At 44.9% G+C, this 21,096-nt stretch overlaps 1 protein-coding gene across 3 annotated transcripts in view; it reads right to left on the reverse strand.

The window, feature by feature from the left end:
* The window catches only part of NPNT (nephronectin), an 89,068-nt gene that overhangs the window by 64,617 nt on the left and 3,355 nt on the right, over nt 1–21,096 (reverse strand). For 2 of the 3 annotated variants that reach the window (XM_074993477.1, XM_074993479.1), the window contains one exon: nt 11,578–11,628. The exons of the other annotated variant lie outside the window; for it this stretch is intronic. In XM_074993477.1, the coding sequence (XP_074849578.1) occupies nt 11,578–11,628 (51 nt within the window). The remainder of the gene's footprint in view (nt 1–11,577; nt 11,629–21,096) is intronic. 3 annotated transcript variants of the gene reach the window in all.

Raw genomic sequence — 21,096 nt, forward strand, 5'->3', positions numbered from 1 at the left:
TATCTGCCTATCCAATTTTTGTTTACAGCTGTGTCTTACTAGCCGGCTATTTAGAAGTAGCCGTGCCAGCTTCGAAATAGCACCCACCGCGTCTACACGCAGTAAGCGCTATTTCGAAGTTGAAATCGACGTAAGGCGGCAAGAAGTCGAAGTCGCTATCCTCATCAGGAGATGGGAATAGCGCCCTACTTCGACGTTGAATGTCGAAGTAGGGCACATGTAGACGATCCGTGTCCTGCAACATCGAAATAGTGGGGTCCGCCATGGCGGCCATCAGCTGAGAGGTTGAGAGACGCTCTCTCCAGCCCCTGAGCTCTATGGTCGCCGCGTGCAGCAGCCCCTTAAAGCTCCCCGCCCCCTTATTTCCTGTGCAGGAAGCTGAGAGCTCATGCAGGCAGCAGCACTGCCACATGCCCAGCCTGCACATCCCTCTGCAGCCTCAAGCCAGCATCCTGCACCCCGTGGCATCCAGCCAGCCCCCCAAGCGCCCACAGGGCACCCCCCACAAGGGGACCCAGGGCTCCCAGCCTGCCAGCCAGAGGGGGAAGAGGCAGCGGGGCCCCTCCTGGACGGAGGCCGAGATCCAGGACCTGCTGGGGCTCTGGGGCAAGGAGGAGGTGCTCCAGGTAATGGGGAGCAAGAGGCGGAACGTGGATGCGTTCGCTCAGCTGGCCAAGGGCCTGGCTGCCAGGGGTCACCCTGCCCACACTCCTGACCATGTCAGAAGTAAGGTAAAGGAGCTGCAGCAGGGTTATGCCCGGGCCCGGGACACGGCCAGCCGATCTGGGGCCACCCCCGCCGCTTGCCCCTTTTACAGGGAGCTCAGGGAAATCCTGGGCCTCCGGTACACCTCCTCCCCACACCCTTGACACATCGGTTGACGAGCCCCAGCAGGCCCCCGAGATGGAGTCCACCCCGGAGGCCAGCCCTGCACCCCAGGGGTCCCCCCAGGAGCCCACCCCTGGGACACCGGAGGAGGAGGGGACCTCCAGCGACAGGGGGCTCCAGATCGCCCTCCCCTCCTGCAGCTCCAGCAGGGCGTCTGCCCGATGGCTGTCCCCCCAACGTGGGAGCAGAGCGTCAGGTATGTACCCCTCTGGTGCACACCCCTGGGGTTAAGCGGTGGGGACAAGAGACATGACCAGGGCCCTCCACACACCCAGATGACCATGGCCCCGAGGACAGCAGTGGCATGTCCCTCAGAAGAGTCCATCAGCCCCTGCCCCCCAGCAGGACAGCACCGTGCCCCATCCCTGGGGATGGGGGAAGCGGAACCTAGGGTCCACCGGGGGAGGGCGGTTGGACACCCATCAGCAGCAGCATCTCCGGGGGACCAGGATGGGGAACCAGCAGCAGAGGGGTGGGGGGGACAAGGGCTATGGGTCAGGGCCCAGACTAACGGCTGTCTCCACTCTTCTTCCCCCCTCTGTTCTGCAGCTGCACCATCAGAGGGCCCGGAGAGCACCGGCGCACTGTCTGTGGTCCCAGAGAGCCCACCGGGGCCATCCCACCAGGCCAGCCCCTCATCAGAGCACGGACCAGCCCCAGGACGAGCCCAACAGCAGCGGGGCCATCCGCGGGCGTCCATGGACCCCCAGCTGCTTGCCACCCTCCGGCATCAGCTGGAGGTGTCCGAGCAGCGGCTCCACCTCCAGGAGCGAGAGCTGGCCTGGTGCCAGGAGGCTTGGGGGGCCTTCATGCGCACCTTCCAGGACATCACGCGGCACTTGGCCCCCCCGCCGCTCCACCTGCCATCCCTCCACCATCGGCCGTCCTGGGGCCTGCCACCAAGGGGGATCATGGGCCTCTGGACACCGCCCGGGCGTATCTGCCAGTTCTCCCGGCCCCCATGCAGCCTCGACCGGGCCTCCGGCTGAGACATGGGTCACGCCCCCCAACACCAGGTGCAGGACAATAAGGGGTGCGTGGCCGAGGACGTTGCCCCCCAAGACTCCCTCCTTTGGGCTCATTCCTCCCATGTTTGTGTAAACAGTTTTTGTTCTACCCCTGTTTTGTACCTGCCCCCCCATGTACATAGTTCCCCCCTTATTCTTCTGTTTTCATATTAATAATACAAAAGGTTGCAGGGTTTTGTTTAAAAAAAATTCCATTTTTTTATTGTACAGAGGTATGGGGGGGTTGTGCTCTCGGGTTCTCTGTGGTGTGGGCGTGGGGGCAGGGAGTGTTTTGGAGGATGGGGGGGTGCAGTGGGTGGCTCACCCGCAGCTGGCCCTGCCAGCGTTCACCCCGCAGCCTGGTTAAAATGGGTCTGCAGGGCCTCCCGGACCTGGATCCCCTCAGGGTCGACCTGGTGACTGGGGGCAGCAGGTGGCTGGACGTCGGCCCTGCCAGCTTCCACAGCACAGCCCTGGAAGAAGGCCTCTCCCTTGCTCTCCACCAGGCTGTGGAGTGCGCTGCATATGCCCACAATGTGGGGGATGTTGGGGAGGCCTGCATCCAGGAAGGTGAGAAGACACCTCCAGCGCCTTTTGAGGCGGCCAAAAGTGCGCTCGACCACCTGGCGTGCATGGTTCAAGCGCATGTTGAACCGCTCCTGGCTGGCTGTGACATGACCCATGTAACGGTGCATGAGCCAGGGCCGGAGGGGGTACGCCGCGTCTGCGACGACGCAGAGGGGCATGGTGGTGTCCCCCACAGGGATCTCCCGCTGGGGGATGTAGGTCCCTGCCTCCAGCCGGCAGCACGGGCCCGAATTTCTGAACACCCGGGCGTCAGGGGTGCTGCCAGACCAGCCAACACAAATGTCCAGGAAGCGGCCCCGGCTGTCCACCGAGGCCTGGAGGACCATGGAATGGTATCCCTTCCTATTGAGGAAGTGTCCTCTGCTGTGCTCCGGGGCACGGATGGGGATATGGGTCCCATCCAGAGCCCCAAAGCAATTTGGGAAGCCCAGGCTGGCAAACCCCGCGATGGCAGCATCCGGGTCCCCAAGCCTCACGAGTCTGTAGAGGAGCAGGGCACTGATTGCACGGACGACCTGCAGGGGAAGGACATGAGAGAGCACTGGTGAGGGGTGTGCAGCGTGTGTCTGGCCCTCCCCCCCCCGGGCTCTCCCTGCTCCCCCTGGGTCCTCTTACCTCCAGTAGGACAGCCCCAACGGTGGCCTTGCCCACGCCGAACTGCTGCCCTACAGATCGATAGCTGTCTGGAGAGGCCAGCTTCCAGACGGTGATGCCGACCCGTTTCTCTATGGTGAGGGCACATCGCATGGAGGTGTCCTGGTGCCGTAAGGCACGGGTGAGCCACTGGCAGAGCTCCAGGAATGTCTGCCAGCTCATTCTGAAGTTCCGGAGCCAGTGGTCATTGTCCCACTCGCCGAGCACCAGCCGCTCCCACCAGTCCGTGCTCGTGGGGTATCTCCACAGCCGGCGGCGTGTGCGGTGGCGGGGGCTGGGAGTGCAGCAAGGTCTGGGGCTTCTTCCTCATCCCCCAAGGACAGCTCATCTTCCTGAAATAAAAGATGGTCAGCTGCCTCCTGCATGGCACTGAGCAGGGCAACCACTGCTCCTCCAGGGGCAGGTGTGTGGGCCTCTGGCTGCGGCTGCTGCTGCTGCTGCTGGCGATCCGTGCTGCTTCCGTGGGGTGTGCGTGCCTGTAGCTCTGCAGACCGCATGCTGCGCAGGCTGAGTGTGTCTGGGAGGGGCCCTTTAAAGGAGCAGCTTGCTGTTGCCCCAGAAGTGCTAGTCCGCCCTGTGACCCTGTTTGCAGCTGTTCCTGGCACCCTTATTTTGATTTGGGACGCTTTGGTGTGTAGACGCTCCCCCGAAGCGCCTACTTCGATGTAGTGCTGTCCAACGTCGACGTTGAATGTCGACGGCACCGGCCCTGGAGGATGTGTAGACGCTATTCATCGAAATAAGCTATTTCGATTTCGCTACATCGATGAATGGCGTCTACACATCCTCCAGGGCTGTTTAAGCTATTTCGATGTAGCATCCCAGTGTAGACGTAGCTACTCAGGGAACTAATGGAAAATATGCCTTGATTAAAGAGCAGTTGAAGCTGTCTGGAAAATTGAAAAATACTCTCCTGAGAAAAAAATTCTGCTGCCATCATATTTTCTTCATTTTGGTTCCTTCTTTTTTAATTAACCAGGACACTTACAAAGAAACAGGACCTTTGCTGCTTTGGAGTTCTAATTTAACTGCTCTCCATAAGCACTGGCATATGATACGTGACTGAGGAGGCTGATACAAAAGGAGCCTATGGGCCCAATCTTCCTGATATTAAAATCAATGGGTATTTAATGAGATCAGGACAGGTTCCTTCGGGAGAGGAATATGAGCGGGCAACTGTTAGGCACCAAAAACCCCAATTTCTCCTACATTTTGATTATTATAAAAACAAAAAGAGACAGGTATATGATAGACTGACAGTATAAATAGAAGTACCTGCAAACAGGTTTTTATATTACATTTATATTAGATTACAATGGATCTGGAAAAAAAAGATTCAAACACTGAACATGGCTATTTCTCGATAACATATCTTTCAGAAGCATGAAGCACTATTACCATATCATTAGCTGGTGTGAGTTGTCAGAACTCCATTAGTGGACCTCTGACTGTTTATATCTGCTGAGTGTATGGCCCATGAATTTCACTACCAAATTATTTATACCAGAAATGACTCAAATAAATTCAGTAGAGTTACACCAGTTTAAGTGATAGATCAATCAGACTTCTCTCTTTGTTAAAACTGAAACTAACTGCTTACATATTTTAATGATGGAATATTTGAGCCTTAGGATAGGTCAAACCTCTCTAGTCTGGCACCCTCAGGCCGAGTGCTGCCAAACTAGAAAATTTGCCAAACCACTGCTTACTGGGGGTCCTAGAAGACATTTAAGGTTAAATTAGAGCTAAATGATAGCACAGAACACTAACGGTCAAGACTGGTGGCTTTAAGCAACCCTGAAGGGATTATGGGAAACTTGGCCACACCCTGATAAGAGGACATCTGGCTAACTAAAATCATGCTAGACGTTGTATGTTCCCAGACTAGAAAGGTTCACCTTTATTTAATGAATATGGGGACGCTCCGGAAACTTAATTTAACTAAATCTACTTTAAATTCAGACCCTAATTTTATTTGGATGAATTCTCCTAATTATCCTTAGAGAGGAGGTCCAGTAACTTTTATCACCCAATGCAGCAGTTTTCATGTGGTTATTTGCTTTTATAAAGTCTGAGATACAAGGTGTGGGGGGGTAACATCTTTTACTGAAACAATTTCTGTTGGTGGAAGGGACAAGTTTCCAAGCACCACAGAGGCCTTTAGATCAGAGTGATTACCTTTCCCAGAAGTTTGCCTAATAAAAGAAAGATACTATCTCACCCACTTTGATTCTCTCATTTCCTAGGCTCAACAGGGCCTGCAACGCTGCAAACAATAGCAATGTAAGATATTGATCCTTTCAGTCAACAAGCAGATGATATTGCATGGGAATGTGGTCACAGTATAGAAAACAGAAGGCATACACTTCATTAGACTTAAACAAAAAAAAAAAAAAAACAACTGCCAAAATATTTGTAAGATGACAGCCAGGTAATAAATATGGACAGCAGATTTTGTTATTAAATGAAACCTGCTTTTAACTGCTAACAAACCACAACTGATAAGTTCATGCTCAAGATAAACTATGAAAGGATGAAGCGTTAATTCATAGAGGAAACAAGTGTCTGGAAATCTGTATTTGGCATTAAAAACTACGTATGTAGTACTCTGTTTATTAGGGGATATTTTAAGCCACATACAGCTGTGCTTGGTAGCTGAAAATCGATATGATGTTATGAAAAAGAATTTAAACACACACAAAAGATTTCAGAGGAAGTCTCACAGAAGCTGTAACATGTTGGGCATACAGTTGATAGAATTTCCACCACTACTCAACACGTTTGTGCATAAGGCAAGGCTGGGTTTTGCAGCACAACCTGAATGCTGACAAATTCAGGCTGTTACAGAGAAGGAGAAGTGAATTCCAAAGGGCTACAAAGCCTTCAACAGCTGCCATATGGAATCAATTTTCATAATCGCTTTTGGGTAGAAAAGCAACATGAAAATTTTAAGTCCAAAGAGTAAGTTTGTCCCCGAAAGTCAAAAGCATCAACAAAACACAGTTTCATGCTGTAGGTGACTCCCTAATAGGATTTCTACTTTGTAGCTCTTAATACGACTATAAATATTAATGTCAATTGCTTTTCCAGTGCATTCCTATGCATTTCTTGAAACTGATATCCCAATTAGTAAAGCAGATTTGAAAGAACAAGCAGGAACACATTATTTGCGCGCATTTGGTAAGACAGTTTAGCCATCTCTATTTTGAGCTTTATTCATTGAACTTGCTAGCAGTTGGCTCAAAAGAGTTTGGACAGCTGAGCCAATCCATTTTGCAATGAAAACAAGCCCTCCACTGACTGACTAACAAGACGATACATCTGAAAATAGGCATTGCAGTAACTGTCCCTTTTAATCTTACCAAAGATCCCTGTAATAAATGTTTGTTTAAATGTGTCAAGGGGTTTTCCTAGTAGTTTCACAAGATGCTTATGGAACAAGAAATCACATGACGTTCCTAGCACAGGCTCAGGTAAACCAGTTGTTTTCGCAGCCACACAGATTTTGTTTTTTCTAAGCTCGCTTCCAAGGGAGGTTAATCCTCAGGGAATTTGGAACCAAAATTTTTTAAAAGTTCTGCACACAATATTTCAAAATTCTGTCATTTTATTTGTCAATAAATAAATAGGGAGGCTCCAGCCTGGCAGTCAGGAGCACAGGCCACTGACTGTATGGAGGTGGGAAATAACTCTGCAAGCCCACTTTTTCTGCCCCCCTCCCCTGGAACATGGACTCAGCCATGAGGCTGTGCCCAACCAGAACACAGTTCAAGGGCTGATACTGCAAATGCCTTAAGGTCCTGCTCTTCTTTGCTGTGCTGACCAAGATAGCAAGTGAGAGGGACCAGGTTTCTCTCATATCCCAAGCCTGACTCTAATCCAGCTGTAGAGCAGGCATGCTCAGCCGAGCAGGATTCACATGTGTAGGGGCTAGGCATGGGGGAATCCCGGGGTGGGATGAGCAGATTCTGCGTGGGCCAATCTGGATGCAGCTGGCTTGGAGCGAGGCCAGATGCAGGAGCAATCTGGATGCACAGGGGATTGTTGAGGATTTCTGGGTCCAGAGGAATATGATTCTGCAGCAGGGCCCAAGTGGAGATAGTTCAGACTCAGCAATATGGGTCTGGGTATGCAAGGATGGGGCTCAGCACAGGAATCTGGGGCCTGAGAGTGGGGGTGTGAGCGCAGCTCAGATGGGACTACAGGTCTTGGTCCAGATGCCTGATGGGTACGTTTCATCAGAAGGAGGGCTGGTCTGTGGAAGATTTAGTGAGGGGTTATTGGGGAAGGGGTCTGGATGCTGGGAGAGTGAAGCTCAGCTGGGGGGCCTGAGTGCAGGAGGTGAGGCTTAGTGAAGTAGGCCTCCAACGTCGGGGACTTGCTGAGGGCTGGATCTGGATGTGGGGGGATGTAGCTGTTTGGGGCTGGGCAGATGAGGGAACAGCTCCCTGTTCTGTGACCTTTCCCCTGTATCTGCAGAGTGATGGGAGCAGGAAATGAGAGGGACAGAGCTTCCTGCAGCTGGGAGAAGCTTCCAGGAGCAGGTCTGATCCAGCCCCAGTCCTGACCACTCCTTTCAGGAGAAGAGGAAGGGTAGTCCTTGCCCCCTCCTTCAGTTCAGTCAGGTCCAGCAGCTGAACCTGGAGCAAAGAGAAGACACACCAGCTCGGGTGACCCCAGCCCTCCTAACCCCTTGCTCCCAGCGATTCACCTCTCTGCTGGCTGTTCTGAGTGTGTGAAATGACACACCCGAACTACTGAAGAGGGGTGAATTATTAAGGTGACCATATTTCCCTAGGCCAAATACAGGACACCCTGCGGGAGGGAAGGAGGGGTGTGTGGAAATGCCTTCCTGGTGCCTGAAATACAACTGTTCTGGACAAATGGGACAGATGGTCACCCTACTTGGGGCGCCAGGAATGGGACTGCAGCCCTGTCAGCGAAGCTCCTGGCTCCTCTGAGCTGTAGGACGACAGGCAGCAGCCATGCCGGTTAGGCGCCCTGCTCCCCCAAGCCGCAGGGAGCCCAGCAGCAGCTGCAGCGTTCTGGCTCCCAGCTCCCCCTAGCCGTGGGGAGCTGGGACTAGGTGGCAAATGTGCTGATCCAGCTCCCAGCTACCCTAAGTTGCAGGGAGCCTGGTGGCAGCCAAACCAGCCAGGCTCATGGCAGCAGCTGCGCTGGTCCTGCTCCTGACTCCTCTAAGCCGCAGGGAGCCCAGTGGCATCCATGCGGGTCTGGCTCCCAGTTCCCCCTAGCCAGGTGGCAGTTGTGCCAGCACTTCTCCTGGCAAGCCATAGCTGCTGGGAGCTGGGATCCAGGTGGCAACTAAGCCCCTGATCCAGGGGAAAGGGCAGTTCCGCCGGGGCCCTAATATGGAGCAATTAGCCATTTTGTTAAAATAAATGGATGTCTTCCTGGTGCCCAATATTCATGGCTGACACACCCAAAATGGGATGGATGGTCACCCTATGAATACTGCTCTTGTGGATCCTCCTTGTTTCCTTTCTGGAAAGCCTTTTTTATGCAGAGAAGCAACGAAATCTGTGGGGGAAATGAATTCTGTATGCACCTAGTGGTGCTCAGTTCCCCAAGGAACAGGATATTATGACACACAATAGAAATTCCCAAATTTTATCCCCAGGTTTCCCCCAACATCCTTAGATCTTTTTTACATCTCCAGCTACCTGCTTTTTGAATTCATCCTTGGCTATGACTCTGTGTAGAGTATACTCAAATATACAAACTTACTCAATTATTTTTGTGCCTTTTCTTCATTTCAGTCTCTTTGGGTTTTCATCTTCCTGTTCTGTAGCACTTCTTTCATGTATTATATTCACAAGGTATTCTATCCTTTGGCAAAACTTTCTTATTCAAATCTCCACCTGCTCTGTGCGCTATTTAAATCTCAACTTTGACTCAAATCTTCAGAGCTCAGATGTTCACTCTGATCTTAATGTCACCTTTTTTCTCACCATTCTTCTGATAAAACTGCTCTTATTTCACCTAATGCCCATAAAACCCACATGTTTTTAAATTCAATTTTTCCAAATGCAGCTACTCACTTATGTAATGGCCTGGATACAGTAATACATCATTTGGTCTCATATGCCTGTATCAGATGCCTACTCACTTTAGAATACAGAACAAAAGGTACATCTACAATTACTGGAAGACAGACATGGTGGTGGTTGATCCTCCACAGTTCAACGTAGCGGCATAGCGAGGCCGCACTAAATTGAACTATCAGGTCTCCACCATCATCTCACGTACTCCTTTCTCTTGTGAGGAGTAAGAGAAGTTGATGGAAGAAATCGGCAGAAAAAAAAATCGATTTATGCTACATCGACTCCAGCTACACAATGCATGTAGCTGGAGTTACACATCTGAAATTTATCTTTTTCACCATAGTGTAGACCTGGTCAGTCTCTCGCCTAATCTTCAAATCCTACACACTTTCCCTATGGTTCCTCTGTATCTTCTTCTCCTGCCTATTCCCTATGTTTCTCCAAAGCCCAACTTCTGCACTGAGAGAAACAAATGTTCACATACAGGAACCCTGAAACGGGTTCCCTGTTACGCTACCACAATTTCTTCTGGTTAATGACTCCTGATCTCTCTCTAAAAACAACGAATACCTTTTCCCTGATGCTTAGCTATGGTGCCCCATCACCCTCCTAACACATTTACAAGTACAAGTAATAGTACGTTGTTTTCACACACTCAGTAACACTTTAGAAATCAGCTTCTTTCACATCATTTTTTATTTCATTAATATCCGTGGTTTAGTTATCTTATAAAATGGACCAGTTCAGCCCTTTGAACATAGTTGCACTGCCAGGTGTATATAAATAATGTGTAACCAATCATACAATAGGTTAGTAGAGCATAAAATACATCTTGCCACAGGAATACATCTCCAGTGTACTATAATCCAAACACATAGAACAGAAGTATTCAATGGAATAATGTTATTTCTGAAATAACAGTATTAGAAATATAAACTTAAAATTTCTAGATATATTTTCTTGAGACATAATTGTGGGCATTTATCCTTTAATTCTGAGACAGCTTGATTTGTAAAACTTTCCTTACCTTCTAATTTTTGAAAGACAGTGACAATTATTATTAAATAACTTCTGCAGCAACAGGCTGGTAATGCAATGGAAATCAGTTGAAGAGGCAAAAGCATTTTATTATTTTATGCATGCTTTTTCTAAGGACTGATTCAAAACCTCTTTCAAAAATTATTTACACTCACGTATAGTATTCAGGGTGTGCAGTGTCAACATTAGAGTTAAGTGTAAATGTCTAACTTTAGATGTAACAGCAACGAAGGGTCCTGTGGCACCTTATAGACTAACAGAAAAGTTTTGAGCATGAGCTTTCGTGAGCACAGACTCACTGTGCTCACGAAAGCTCATGCTCAAAACTTTTCTGTTAGTCTATAAGGTGCCACAGGACCCTTCGTTGCTGTTACAGATCCAGACTAACACGGCTACCCCTCTGATACTTAACTTTAGATGCACAGTCATTAGATTTGTATAAATAAACCAGGACTATTCGCCTTATACACAGAAATGTGACAAATTAAGATAAAATATGGCAAACAGCAGGATTATTTGTGGTAAGAAACTGTGATTGATTATAATTATTTGCAGAATTGGGTACTACACCACACATGCAAATTCAGACCCCAATCCCTATTCAACAAAATGCTTAAGCATATGTTTAACTTTAAGCACATGCTAACGTCCCCTGAAATCAATAGGTTTTAAGCATGTGCTTAAAGTTAAGAATATGGTTAAGAGTTGTTCATAGAAACTGAGTGGAATTTTTTTCGCAATTTATTGAAATTTTGCGAAAATTTTCCAGTTTATATGTTGTTAAGTGGTTTTACTCATTTCATGACAATATTTGAAACACATCCTCTTTATGAGCACAAATGTTTGTTTTATTACCTGAATATTTTTACAGTCAGGTATCACTGAACTTTTAATACCAATTAGTAAAGGAAAGCTAGTGTGTATGCCATCATGTTTTGTTGCACTAGAGAACTGGGATCTGATTTTGATCTGATTCACACACAGTGGGGTTACTCCTTATTCACAATGATGCAAGTAAGAGCAGAATCAGGCCTCTTAAATTCAGCAGATTATAAATGTGGCATAGATTATACATTATATTTCCAGAAAGAAAAAGCATTGCTTAGGTCTTGAATAAAAACACATGCTTATTTGAGCCTTACATTTATATTAGTCATGAGATTTGTGGTTAAAATCATCACATCTCTATACATTATTCCCAGCCCCTGAATAAATGTTTTTTTAAATGAACACCTGTTAAAGCTTCTTTATACTTCTCAGGTAAACGTCTGATTTTAAAACCATGCCACTAAGACACAGGCTTACCAAAATTATTTCAAGAAATATGTTCAGCTAACCTTTAGGCTGGCACCTTATTCTGGCTAGTCTCTGCCTTAAGACGTAGAAAGCTGCAAAACAAAATGTCCAAAAAAAGAAATTCCAGCTTTTTTTTTTTTCCATAAGGAAGATAGACTTGGCTTGGGCTTTTATCAGCTTGCTACATTCCTGGAGACTTACACACATTTAACAGTCAAAGCATCTCTGAAATTAAAGAAAAATTCTGGAACATATTCCAAAATGGAAATAGCTTACTATTTTGTTATGAGATTTAAAAATAAACTAAACGATATAAAAGTGCTAACAATGAATGATGTCATGCTATTCTTACTCAATCAATCAATGATCTCCAATTCAAAAACACGTAATAACCACTTCACCAAGCTGTAAAAATTATATTTCAGGGCTCGAATTCAGTATTTTCATTAAAAGAACATGAACATTCTTATCTTAAAGAGACAGTATCGTTTCATCTAAATATACAAGCCATTATAGATTTTCCAATATAACCAATATGAAGAGTTAGCACCTGGATACTGACTTTTGTGAAATTAAAATAATTTGCACTTTAAGCATCGGAACAGCTGTCACTAATAAAGACGCTGACATAAAAATTGCTGGTCAGCTTTACAGTGTTTAAATTTTGATTGTCATCTGAAGTAATGGTAATACTTAGCAACCCTTTCTACTCCTACTAACATGTAACCAAATAGCCTATACAAAATAAAATGCAAACACAAGATCTGTGTTTTCTAATTCAAATTAAATATATTTTCAAGTAAAATGGATGTCAGCTACACTAGGTAGCATTGATGTGGATGTTATGTGATCTTACTGCCAGAGTCTGAGACTTAAAAAAAATAGTTCTGGCATTACAGGGTGTGATTCTGACTACATTTACACTAGTTACATCAATGTAAAACAGAGGGGAGAAAAAATAAGTTCCAAAGCCCAGTGAAGCTGGGGGAAGGATTCCCATCAGTTTTGAAACAGGCTTTAAACATACAGAAGCTGTCAATGTTTAAAGTGCTACAAAAGAAAAATCTAAATAGCCAAATCACATTACCAGGGATAAAAAGAAGGATTCCAAAATTCTCATATTTTCAGAGTGTAATGGATTCAGTCTGAGAGGGAAGGATACTGTTTCTTTAACACCACTTAAAATATTTCTGATATTTTAAGTAATAAGGATATGAACAGAAGAATGTAATTGAATAAAAATAGCAAAACCTCAGTATTGTCTCACATAGCAATATTAAAGCAGTAATGCAGTTCTGTATACAAATGACTATTCTATTCATGATATTTAAAGATGCATAAAACTATTAGCTTTTGTAAAAAAAATAGATATGTACAAATATGGTATATTATGCCAGATTAAATTAGGGCCCAATCCTGCCTTCATTGAAGTCAATGGCAAAATGCTATTGACTCCAATGGGCTCTCTATGAAACAGCCAAACTCAGTATTTGCAAGGCTCATTAGAGACACAAAGCATGGTTTTGCTTTCAATTCCAATTAGCGCATTTTAGGCTATACAGAATTGCATTTCCACTTAAAGCATAGTTATGCCCAGAAACTGGACTACTAAACAATCCAAGGCCTATTCTCCCATCAATGCATGAAGGGATCTATATGGGTAACAACTCCCATCAATGCTAATGAAGTTAGAAGAACCTCCATGCAGACAATGAGAGTATAAACCCGTGTTTGCAGTTTATGTTAAAAAGTTTATAAATATATTACACAATTTTAAAAAATGTATTTTATCCCAAAGACAGGAGCAGCAGCAGCATTTACAATTTATCAGAGAGGTAGTTGAGTTAGTTTGTATCTTCAAAAACAACAAGAAGTCCTGTGGCACCTTATAGACAAACAGATATTTTGGAGCACAAGCGTTTGTGGGCAAAGACACACTTCTTCAGATGCATGAGTAGGAGTGTTTCAGAGGAGGATTTAAAGAGGGAGTCTCAGTCAAGGGGAGAGCCAGAGCTGACAAGGTCATCTCCACACTAACTGCTGATAATGGGCCACATCCACCCTGACTGGATAGACCTTGTCAACTCTGGCCCTCCCTTGACTGAGATTCCCTCTTCTGAACCCCCCTCCCGCTCCCACTCACGCACCTGATGAAGCGGGTCTTTGCCCAAGAAAGCTTATGCTCCAAAATATCTGTTAGTCTATAAAGTGCCACAGGACTTCTTCATTGCTCTACAGGACTTCTTGTTATTTACAATTTAGTTTTTCAGCAGCTCTTGTGAGAAGGCAGCATCATGCAAAATTTCCAGCAAAGCACTTAGTTACATCTGTATTTATAGCACCTGCTGTGTATACTTGTGAAAGCCCCACTCCTGGGTGTTCGTAACATGTAAGTTCTATGCTAGTGAATTTTACTGTGCATGGCCAAAACTACCAAGCCACTTCTGTATTACAGAGGCTGGTCTGTGTAGTCTTATATACAGTACTTTTACACAATGGGGTGAATATGGAATTGTTTTATTCCGTTGACCTCCATGTACCTTTGCCATTAAAACAATCATAATGACTAAAATGAAAGATGATAGGAAACTTGATCACTGGCCTATTTTTGTTAAGATCTCTTTATGAAATGCTCAGTTACCTCAGTGGTGGAAGACGATAGATGCTATAGACTTCGTTAGTGCTAAGGAGAGTTCCATTGTCAGATGGCCGATGGTAATAAATTATATCTCTATTTACAAAACTAAAAAGGAATTGTATTTTCAATACACACTTCCTTCTGATATGCCACTTCTACCTTCCAGTCTAATGGCATTATATACTTGAATATAGCTGGCCAAATTCTCAGGTGGTACAAATTGGTATAGCTCAATTGACTTCAATGGAGCTGTATCTGTTCAACGCAGCTGATGAGCTGACAGAATAGTGACTACCAATTTATATCAGCTGTGGATCATATTTGCACATGTTTGAAAGTAGGAAGAAGATGCAGCTGTCCCTAGCAGAGTTTTTGTCCAGTCTGCATTCAAATAAAATTTCAAATTGCTTATTACAGCTATTCTTTCAAGAGATTTACATGTTGTTTTCTATTTTATCCTAATGAAGCCTCTCACTCTCAAAACCTTATTTACTAAAATAAGTTTATATCTTGAGTGTTAACCTTCAGTTACAATTTCAGATAATTTAAAATGGAAGAAAAATGTTCTGTTGGAAATACACAGCGTGAATGTTTAGTGAGCTGAACTATGTACTGCTGCCATACAAATGAGCTGCAAATAGGCATGCGGGCAAGTCCAAAGCAGTGCAGCTTACACAAGAAATGTGTGGACATGCACAGAAAATCTTGCATGGCCACTGAAAGAACCACATACACATTTGTAATCTAAATAGAATCTATGTTCTTGTTCAGCCACACAGAAGTGAACAATTAAGTCAAACAGAGAATACCTGGGTTCCTATGCAGAACTCAGGTTATTACTTAGATACAATAATAGTGGGAATAACTCTCAAACAAACCACACTGAATGGTTGAAAGGTAGAGGAATGTCACTCTCTTGCTGAAATATAAAGAGAGAGTTTCATGGGCTATACAATTTTATTATGATGATCTGCATTGAAACAATATATTTTTCATACTGTACATTATCTACCTATTGTGCGAAACCCCAGAACAATCCTGCTCAGTATATAGTAACACCATATGCTTTGTTCCTATTTGTCATCTACCTGGTTAATACATTCCTCAGCATGGTAGACTTCTAATAATGGGCCAGATCTTCAGCTGGTGTAAATCAGCACAGCTTCACAGACTTCAATGGACCTTTGCCAATTTACAATATCTGGCCCATAAGAGGCATTTGGGAGTTTAGACCTGGGCTACCCTCTCATACAGAAATATCCCAGTGAGAAGACAACTGTCTTCATAGGGTATTCGTTAAATCAGAGAACTGCAGTTTGTCCCACCTGAGGACTGTGGATATTGTAGAATATACAGTGGCCAGGGATGGCCATAGAGGCTCATCACTGCTCTGGGACTCTCCATGCCCAGTCAGCTCACTGGTAATGAAGCTCCTTTGGAGACAGGCTGCCAGGACTCCTCTGAGCTCCTGTTGTCTCTGGAATCTCCTTGTGCCCAGGATTCCCATCAGAGATAAGGGGGCTGAACAATTCAAGCAGTCTCAGGCTGCATTAAGTCTCCAGTAGCTTTTCTGCTGCTGCCTGGAGGAATGAGTGGGTGGGTGGGATAAAACCTGCTCTGATCTCTATTTTGACTCACCCTGCACCCAGCTGCACATTTCAAATCCTTGGTCGGGGCCCTGGGAATGGACAATGAGGCCACCTCAAAATTGGTTGCATAACAGGAATTTGTCCACACAGAAGGTCCCTTTTTGTACTACTACAACAGGGGACATCACGGAGACCTACCCGATTCATCAGCTGGTTGTCTAATAGCCAGGGAGGGGGAGAGAATTGCCTGTGGACAAGGTGGGGAGTGGCTGCTTTTGCACCCCCCAAAGGGGTGGGGCCTCAGGCAGAAGGGGCAGGAAGGGGGACTAACCTCCACCAGGCAGCCCTCAGTACTGCCTGGAAAAAACCACATAGGGCTCCAGCAGTGATTTAAATGACCCGGGGCTTTGGCTACCACTACAACCACAGTCATGACAGTGGCTGGGAGCCCTGGGCCCATTTGAATCGCTGGAGCTGGAACACTGTGCAATGCACTCTAGGTAGCACTGAGAGCTAGGGAAATGTGAAGGCACCAGGGTGTGGTTACCCTGGCCCCACCCCTTCCACCCAAGGTCCCACCCCTTCTGGAGGCACAGAGCTGGCTCCCGCCTACCTTGCCTAGGGCCCTGGTGAGGCTGTCATCTCCACTATCAGACTGACTGACTTCGCTGCATAGGAAAGCATGAGGTCTCATAAGTAGGTTGCACAACTGGGAATTTATGATGTAATTTCACTTTTGGAATTTAAAGAATTAAAGAGCAACAAAAGCCAGAATGCTACAGTCTACTCCACATGGACCGATCACTGCATACTCTCACAGGCCCACTGAAGTCAAGAGAGCTCCAACCAAATGAGAAGATCTGTCTGTGCAGACCAGTTTGCAGGGTTGGGATCTCAATAGCTGAAAGTCTCCGTTGAAGTGCTGGAACAAATTGTATAGTGATGGTGCTGAAAGACACTGAACCAAACTGTAAGCCCTGTATATAATGGAAACCGCTTCAAGTCAGGAATTGCTGTGACAACTTCTCCCTTCCCCACACCTTTAGTTCCAACACCTATAACCTCCATTGTTATTTGTACAAAAACTACCAATTAAAATACTATATTGGTTTTAAAAGTTTCAGTCACTTCCCAGTTAGCCCTTTATGCCAGGTTTCATCCACAAGCCAAATCTCTGTATCAGACCTATGAATCCCAAAAACACTGTGTGAGTCCTCACTCAGTTACACAAGCGTGGTTATGCTGTAAGGCCACTTTAAAAAAAAAAAGTTTCTAAAATCAGGCTCCTAAATCCCATTGGGTCAGTTTTTTGAGTGCTGAGCACATACAAGTCTCTTTGTAGTCCTCTAGAGCTGCACAGGTTCAGTGCCTTTGCATATCTTGCTATTTTTATTTCAGAACCTCAATATGGACCTAGATAACTAACTTGAACTCATCTTGGTGATCACACACGGATTCTTGGGAAACATAATCCAAGGCATAATCCAAGATGCTTGGGAGTGCTTTCAGTTATTGCAGTTGTGGAGCATCTCCTAAAGACTGTGCCCGTTTTGGAAGGAGTGTTTAGGAGCATCATCATAATGTTCAGCACAAGCTGACAGCTCCTTTCTAAAAATGAGATAGGTTATTTTTACTGAAATTATATATGTTGGAGGGGCTCAGGTTATGGTGATCTTCAAGGCATTACAAATTTGCTTACAAGTTAGGTGAGTGACTGTACATGAGACTTAACCAGTGGGGTCTGGAGCAGCCCTCACCCAATATCAGCTGCTCCAGCATGTCCAGAGCAGCCCTGGTCCATGGCGAAACCAGGAGTGCCACTGCAAGGGGTCACTCCAGCTCAGCCACTCCAGAGCACCCACCTAGTCACCCTCCCCCCCCATTTAAGCGGTTAACCAGTTAAATTTAACATTTAACCAGTTAACTAATTAAATGGTATTTTACATCCCTACATTAGTCTATGTGTAACCATCTAAATGGGGACAAATTTACAAACTGAGATGCCACAAGGTGAAAAGAGGTGTAAATTAAGCAATGGCCAGCTTCTTCCTCCACCTGTTTGTTATTTTTCCTCCTCTGCCATCTTAGGTCTCCTTGGTGTACAACACAAGTCATCCCACCCTGCATTCCCTGACACTAATTTAGCCTCAGTATGCTGAGTTCAGAGGTGCCAAGTGTGGGAGGTGTAAGTCGATTTTAGAAAACAAGTAATGGGGCTGAGAGGAGGCAAAGAACACACACAACTAACTGGAGAAGCCCTGTGCAGACTGTGAGCTCTGCTCACAGAAAGAGATTTTGCTGTCACAGGTAATTTTATGTTACCTTAATATGTATTTTAGAAATGCAGAGAGCAGAATCTCTCACTCCAGCCCCCACACAAGCACCAACCCCTTACCGGAGCCCCTCCTCACCCCCAAAACCCTCACTCCTGAAACCAAAGGGCCTCAGCTCCCTGTCCTGAGCCCCTCTTTATCCCCAAGTCCCTGGCCTGACTCATGAACCACCTACCCCACACTGACATTGACATGCCCCTGCACTGAGGGACCCAGGCAATACCATGTAAGTCTTCTAATTTTACAAGAGAGCAAGAGAATAATCACACACTTGGATATCTGAAAAACTTTTCAGTGATTTCCCTCTGTAACTCTGGAAGTTCCTAATGAGGCCCAGGTTACCTTTTGCTATGCCAGCTTTCTCTCTCGTATTGAACAGCTCATCCTGAAAATGGATAGCTGAGGGCAGATTTGCAACAGAAAGATTCACTTTCATTTACTTTAACCTCTCATCTGTTACCAGACGTAATTTTCAAAAGGACTCAGCAGCCATAATCCATAATCAGAGCCAGATTTCCTTTCCCACAAGCATTTGGCTCCCATGTAAACACCAAGAGGGATTGTCAATTTTTCAAGAGTGCTCAACATGTTGGAAGTCAAGCTCTTTTGGAAATTTAGCCGCATGTGTCACAATGGGAGCTACTGGGTGCTGCATTCTTTTGAAAATGTGGTCCCAGCTGTAAGCACAGGAAAATCCGTCTTTGCACGCTTTTGAAAATCTAGTTGAGAGTAAAGATGTAAATAATGGGGTTGGAGTTTGTTTTTAAAAATATAACAGGAGAGAGAGGGGGAAGGGATTTTTGCCCCATGTTAGTCTACAACTTATTTTAAAGGGAATCTGAAAAAAAACATTCTTCTAGTCGCTGTGAAAGATATCATCCTCCTTCAATTCCAAAACACAAACAGAAAAAATATGAAAGATTTATATAGTGAATATTAGTATAGATGGGCCTTCTGCAACAGAGCCACCCCTTATAATTTAATGCCACTCAAATACTGACATCAGACCATCTGCCAATTAATGTTTCTAAATTTTAACATTAATCAAAAACAGAATCATTAGCAAAAAGGTTAGAGAGTGTACCATCCAGTAATGAAAGCAGTTGTATCATGTGAACAGACAGCAGAGAGCGATCATGACATCAGAAAGGATGAGTATAGTTATGCAACTGTTTGGGGCCATGAAGGTTTTTTTTGCTTCGTTGTCTGTTTTTGGTTCTACACCTGTAAATACTAAAAACTGGTGGGCTGCAGGAGCTGTTGCCATTATGTCAGGCATAGTTGATACAGCACATGACAGAGACAATAGTGAACACCTAGTTTTTGTTCTTCCTTGTTTTGTTATTTTCTTTAACCTAAAATAAAATTCTAATATAAAATTTAGACTGGAGTAATACAGCAACTTTGTTTGTATGAAAAAAACCTAACCATTTTTCCCATAGTTCATGAAATTCAAATGTAGATGGCATATAACTTCTTTTGATTCCATGACTGAATTATAAAAGAATTAGGATTAGATACCTCTTTCCAGTTAAATAAATACTGTAATAATAATTTTGTAGCCTCAAAATACTTTCACATTTTCTCTGTTGGAAGTAGTGATAAAAGGAATAAATTACCAAATATTCCATATAGGCATACAAAAATGGAGTTTGAAGCAGAGGATGTGAAAAATGGGTGTCCGTTTACTTCGCTGGAAATTTCATAAGTAGAGTAGAAAGCATGCCCCAAAAGTGACGTAGATGTGTCAGTTAAGTATAAGTAAAAGGAGGTCCATCCATATTTACTAGGGACTTTTTAAAAAGCTAGAATAATTTCAAACTTAACTCTGTGTCTGAATCAAATCTAAGCAGTAGGATTTTTAAATAGATATGATGTCAGATTTTCAAGGACAATTTATGGGACAATTAAAAACAGCTGCTGTAACTAAAAAAGAAATATTACTAACGTATGATTTAAAGAGATGGAACATTCTTATTTTCTGTTAGAAAATTGTTAATTGCATCTTTGGGCCATATTCCGACTGTAATTATGAAATATGGAACAGACACACTTAAAGGCTGTGTCAATACTAGCCGCCCCCTTTCAAAATGGGGATGTTAATGAGACGCTTTGGGATATGCTAATGAGGTGATGCAATGAACATGCAGTGCCTCGCTAGTATAATGGCGGCTGCAGCACTTTGAAAGTGCCGCTCTCGATTGCACATGGCCTGTCTACACGGGGTTCTTTTTGAACTATATGGTTATAGGAATAAGGGGATTTCAAAGCGGACGTGGTCCTTTTGAAAAGGACCCCGGGTAGATGAGCCGCGTGATCAAAAGCAGTACTTTCTAAGTGTCTTGGCTGCTATTATGCTAATTAGGCACTGCATATTCATTGCAGCGCCTCATTAGTATATCCCAAAGTGTCTCATTAGCATCCCCCTTTTGAAAGGAGGGGATGAGTGTAGACACAGCCAAAGAGAATAGAGACCACAGGGAAAAGAGGGAGAAATCCTTAAAGTTTGTGTGATGTCTTCCATGCAGCCAAAAGACAAAATGAGGGACACTTTTATCCTCCCATTTCATAACTGATCACTGTTGTATGACAGTAATATTAACTTTCAAGACAGTATCACATTTTACCCTTAAAACTGTAGGGACATTTTCATGCCAGCTGTATGCAACACTGAAAGAATGAAACTCATCACTATTTTTGCTGCAGGGCAACAAAAATTCACTTTCCACTAAGTATTTTATGCCATTATCACCACGAGCCATTCACTTCCTGAAATTTAACATGGGATGTACAAAGGAATTTTCAAAGGAAAATTGGTAGAGGTGGCAGACTGAAGGTCAAATATGAAACTCACATTGGTTTCAATCGGAATGTTACTACGCTGATGAGCTGAGCTCATCATAAGAACAAAAGTGAGAACTCAGCTGGAGAAAGTGAAACCAAGAGTACTACTTAAATATAGTTAAACTCATTTGTGCCTTGTTGTGGCAGAATACTGAG

The sequence above is a fragment of the Carettochelys insculpta genome, chromosome 4 (genome assembly GCF_033958435.1).
Source record: "Carettochelys insculpta isolate YL-2023 chromosome 4, ASM3395843v1, whole genome shotgun sequence".
NCBI lineage: Eukaryota > Metazoa > Chordata > Testudines > Carettochelyidae > Carettochelys > Carettochelys insculpta.